The sequence below is a fragment of the Stenella coeruleoalba genome, assembly GCF_951394435.1.
Source record: "Stenella coeruleoalba genome assembly, chromosome: 15".
Taxonomy (NCBI): Eukaryota; Metazoa; Chordata; class Mammalia; order Artiodactyla; family Delphinidae; genus Stenella; species Stenella coeruleoalba.
The window spans coordinates 19,110,789-19,115,903 of record NC_137161.1 but is presented as its reverse complement, the minus strand read 5'-3'; the positions used below and the strand labels follow the sequence as shown (position 1 = coordinate 19,115,903).

Here is a 5,115-nt window from a genome sequence, read left to right as displayed (position 1 = left end):
CTAGGCCTCCACTCAGAGCTGGCATTCTAGGGCAATTCTGGTTGCTCCCAGCAGGTGCTCCAAGCAGGAGGGCCAGAATGGCAGGGCCCACGAGCCTGATTGCCAGAAACACCCTGCTTCCCCATCAGGGTGGCAGCTCTCGGCTTCCTGGGTTCAGCCAACCTCAGAGCCAGCAGGCCAGCAGACCAGTCGTGATGCCCAAGCCTGAACGCTCCGCCAAAGTGGCGTGTGCCCCCCTCTCCGCTCATCAACCGGCTCTTGACCGGTGTCCGAACCTAGAGTGAGAAGCAGAAGACACGTTTGAGGCTCAGGTACGCACACACACACACTCACACACTCAAGGGAGAGCTTTGCCCAGATTTGTCTGCTTCCCCACTGGCCGGGGGAAGGGTGAGGGTGCCGCCCAAACTGGGGCGATACTTGAAGAGGCAAGAGAAGAAAAGACAGGCGAATGCGGAGTCCTGTAAATAAACATCATTTCCATGGTTTTAATAAGCAAAATAGGAAACCATTTTAATAACCAAAAAACAGAAACCAGTCTGAATAAAACTACAATAGACTAGGTTTTAATATTTTCATATCATAAGCAGGGTTTGAAATTGATCCCTTATTGTACATGAAATAAAAACAATTTCTGTTGAGGCAAATTTGATTTCAACACAGTTGAATCCGTAAAAACCGAAGCTCGTTTCTGATGCAGGACAAATATCCACAATATTTAAAACTGCAAGCACCATGCGGTTCATACAATCTTGTTATTACTGTTAATTTATCAACTAATACAAACTCAAAAATGCATCCGGCCAGCAGCGCCAGCAATTTCAAATGAGAACTAAAAAATACGCTTTCATTTTGGTATTTTTGTCAGTGCAACTTAAATCCTCTTACTGACCTGCAGGGGGGAAAAAAAGTAATAATAAAGAAAAAACACCCAGATCTTCCCTATAACTACTATACAACTGAAGGGGGCGGGGGTAACACCACCAATAACTCTCCCGCTCTCTCAAAAGCAGGGAAAGAAACACACATAACATATTGGTCTAAAGAATGCACTTGAAAGTTGCAAAATTACTTGCCAATGTTTGGGTTTCTGGTACTTTCTGAGTGTGGTGATTGGTTCAACATAAGTTCAGGTCACCGTTGGGCAGTCTGGGCTGGTGAAGCCGGTCACCCGAGGAGCATTTCGGCCCCAGCAATTAGTGCGGGCCTGGAGAGTTTCGTGGGGACCCTGGGGTGATTCTGGTTGCAATAAAAAGCAAACAAGGTCTGTTTTCCTTTCCTATCTTGTTAGGGGTGTCAACGTAGCCCTAAAACCAGGTGATGTGAGGACACTCCCCCGGCCTCCAGGGTGTGAAACTCTGCAGCTGCCCTGCCCTGGTACTAGGGAGCTGGGACCCCAGTCTTCTTTCTCCCAACAAAAACAAAATTGAAAACTAGAACGGGAGGAAAAGAGGACTGAAAGGGGGCAGGGGAGGGGGAGAAAACATGCAATTTCCAAGGGTGCCCCAAGACAGAGTTGTTTTCTGATGCAAATGCCCAGAAGTTTGTTTTTTTGTTTTTTGTTTTTTGTTTTTTTACTTACAAAAAAATGCCATAATAATAAACCCAAACAAAGACACTCAGCTTGCTGCCAGGTTCTCTTAAGCGGTTTGGCGGGGCGGGTATTTACAAGCCTACAGCTCATAGACTGAAACCCGACAAGCAGCCGCCGGAGTTTCCGAACTGCGATCCCTTCTCACCCAAAGAAACAAGGGGGTTATGATCCATGATCAACAACATGCTAAAGTTAAACAAGAAAATGGTACAAAATAGAAATTATTACCATACATGTCCAGCATGCAGGATTAATATTTTTAATGCAGATTTTCGTATTTTTTCTATATAATCGAGCAGGCAATAAAACTGATGAGATTTGCGCGCAGAACGTCCTAACTGAGGCCCGCGTCTCGGGGCTGAGAGCCAGTGTTCTCCGGACCCTGGACAGACAGGTCCGTCTGTCCTTCCTTGCTTCGCTCAGCCTCGCCTCGCGCCTGCCGGGACGCCAGGGTCCCTCTCCTTTCCTCTCCTCGCTGCTCTCTTGCTGGACTGGATTACGCTCCGGGCCGCGAGGAAGCGGCCCCGGCTTAACGCGCAAAGTTCAGGAAGCCAGGAGTCTCCAGACGGCCTTGGCGACTCCTCGCGACTATGCCTTGCCGCCCTCCAGCCTGGAGAAAAGTTGCTCTGGGACTTCCCACCCCCTCGCCTCCCTCTGGCTCTGCTCGAGTCTAGGAGGCGCCGCTGGCGCTCACCGCTCTCGCCTTGGCCAATGTCCCCTGCCTGCCCGCGCGCCCTCCCGTCGCCCGCGTCCCGCGCGCCCTTCCTCCCTCTCCCTCAAGTCAAACAGGTCATGGCTGGGGCCGTGGCAGGGACAGGGTCCGGGGGAGTCCGGGGCTGGGGACACGGGACGGGGAGTCCGGGCCGGGGCAAGGGCGGGGGCCGGGAGCGGCCACGACTCACAGAAAGAACTCGGGAGAGGAGGGGCTGTCGCTGGTGGAGCCCGCCTCCCTGAAGCCGGAGTTGGCGAGTTTCTCGCACTTGACCTTGTAGGCGTCTCTTTCGCGGGCCAGCCGGGACACCTCCTGCTTAAGCTGCTCCACCTGCTGAATGAGCTGCGTCTTCTCATTCTCCAGGTGGTGTTTCTGCTGGACGCGTTTATACCTGCACGACTGGGCGTAGCCCCGGTTCTTCAGGGTCCGCCGCTTCTGCTTCAGGCGGATCACCTCGTCCTTGGTGAAGCCCCGCAGGTGGCGGTTCAGCTCGCGCACGGACATGGACACGAGCTGGTCGTCGGAGAAGCGGTCCTCCACGCTGCTGCTACCACCAGCAGCCGTCGCCGCGGCCGCCGCGTGCGGCCCAGGCCCGGAGTGGCTGGTGGGCAGCTGCTGCGCGGGGCTGGCCGCGCTGGACGGCGGCGGCGACGCTTGGTGATGATGGTGATGGTGCGGGTGCGCGTGTGGGCCCAGCTCGTCGTGCGCCACGCCGGCGCCCGGGTACGCGTGGTGCGGGTGTGGGTGGTGGTGGTGATGGTGGTGGTGCGCGCCGCGGAAGCCGTCGAAGCTCTGCAACGGCTGTGGCACTGGGTGCGAGCCTATGAGCGCCTCCACTGCGTCCTCGGGCGTCAGGTTGAGCGCCTCGGGGTTCATCTGCTGGTAGTTGCTCGCCATCCAGTACAGGTCCTCGAGGTGGGTCTTCTGTTCGGTTGGGCTGAAGCTGGGCGACGAGGGCACCGAGCTGCACGGCGTGCTGAGCGGTGTGGACGACACCGAGCCGGCTGGCTGCAGGCGCGTGCAGGGCCGTCCCGGGCGGTCCGCGCGCCCCAGCGGCTCCTTCTTTACGTCGAACTTGAGCAGGTCGAAGTCGTTGACGTACTCCATAGCCAGCGGGCTGGTGGGCAACTCGGGCCCCATGCTCAGCTCCGCGGCCATCGCTCACGCGAGGCGCAGCCGCCGCCGCCGCCCGGGAAACTTTGCAGCCGGCCGGGGCGCGCCGAGCCGGGAGCGGGGGCGAAGAGCGGCGAGCCCGGGAGGTGGGGAGCGGAGGGCGCAGCGGGCCGGGGCCGCCGGCCAAGCCTTTGTCTGGGGACGCGGCGGCGCGCGGGAGAGTCCCGAGGCTGCCTGCGCCGCCCCAGAGCTCGGGGCTGTGGCCGAGCCGGGGCCGGGCCGAGCCGGGAGGGGTGGAGAAGCGAGCGGGGCGCGCGGCCGGGTCGAGGGGTGGCGCCGGGCGAGCGCCCGCCGCTCGCTCTCTAGCTCTCTTGCTCTTGGGCTCTCCCGATCTCAGCCGCTCGCAGCCCGGCGGTGCAGCTGTGCGGGATCCGGCGCAGCCGCTGCCTTTTATCGCCTCCCTGATGTCACCGGGGCGCGGGGGCCCGAGCAGCCCGGCGCGCTGGCCAATGGCTGTACGGGCCCCGCGGACCGGCGGCGCAGGGCGGGGCGCGCCTGACAGCTCCTCCGCCCTCCGTGTCAGCTGACTGGCGGCTCGAGCAGCCGGAGAGCCGCCGAGGCCTGGCGGAGGGCTGGAGCAGAGAGGGACAGCCGGCCCGGGCCCAGCCCCCCACCCCCTCGGTGTCCCGGCCCCCGCCCGCTCGCCTTCGGTGCCAGCCCCCCCGCCTCCACCACCATAGGCTGGGCCGCTTCGTCCACCCCTTCGCTCGCTCTCCTCCCTCTTTACCCTTGGCTCCCCCAACCCCAGTCCGTGTCACCCCCAGGAGGCTCAGAATGAGCGCCGGGACGACACCTCTCGGGTCCATTGTTCCCAAGCGTCCCCCGCCCAGTGGGGGACGCTCCGTGTGCAGCGCGGCCGCGGGCCGTGTGTGTGCAGTGCGTGGCTGTGTTTTTGCAGGGCTGAGCATGTTTGTGTGTTGGGGGGCAGGGTTGGGGCGCGAAGAGTTGTGTTCAAATCCAACTCAGCCTCAGAGGACACTCCTCGGGCCAAGCGGGAGCCATCCCCCTCCTGGCGGGTGTGGTGGCCGAGCCCCGAGACAGGACTCGGCGGGCCCCGCCGCTCCCCGCACACCCCACCCACAAATGCAGTAGATGAAGGGAGTGGGGAAGGAATCGGCCCAAAGGCTCTGAAGCCCTCTCCCCAGCCAAACGCAGTGAACCCTTAGTTCTCCGAGGTTGGGGGCTGAGGCCAGCCCAGGACGGTGCTCCGGGTGGCTCTTGGCTGCTGGGAAACCGGCCCTGTTTTTGTTTGAACGTTTTGTAACGATTAAGCAGATCCCGGCGTCAGCCAGCCGAGGAGAGGCTCAAACAGGCATAAAGTGCGACCCCAAGTGGCCACTGTGCGCAAAGGCGCGCCGAATCGCGGGGCCCGCAACTGGAAGTCTCGGCCGACGACTCGGACTCAGCTGGGTCTTCCCAACTCGCCCAACCCAAGCCGGCCCGGAACGCAGGCTGTGTGTGCACCGGAGCCCAAGACAGATTCCCCTAGAGCCACGTACAGGTTCTCGGGTCGGTCCTCGGACTCAGCCGCGAGTTCCACGCTGATCTCCCCGCCATGAAACTCCGCGCCCCGGCTCCGGGGATCGGGGGTCGGAGGGGCTGGGAGGGGTGCTCGGCGGCGGCTCCCTGCTCTAGA

The 5,115-nt window shown here is 60.7% G+C and overlaps 1 protein-coding gene across 1 annotated transcript; it reads right to left on the bottom strand.

The window, feature by feature from the left end:
• Positions 1 to 468: 468 nt before the first annotated feature.
• MAFB (MAF bZIP transcription factor B) lies at positions 469 to 3,827 on the bottom strand. Its single transcript, XM_079945586.1, has one exon. It carries the CDS (start codon positions 3,462 to 3,464, stop codon positions 2,493 to 2,495), a length of 972 nt encoding a protein of 323 aa, XP_079801712.1. The 5' UTR covers positions 3,465 to 3,827; the 3' UTR covers positions 469 to 2,492.
• Between the last annotated feature and the right edge of the window lie 1,288 nt (positions 3,828 to 5,115).

What these genes read in the sequence shown, in the direction of transcription:
- MAFB (XM_079945586.1), bottom strand. Translation starts at nt 3,464, where the DNA reads ATGGCCGCGGAGCTGAGCATGGGGCCCGAGTTGCCCACCAGCCCGCTG.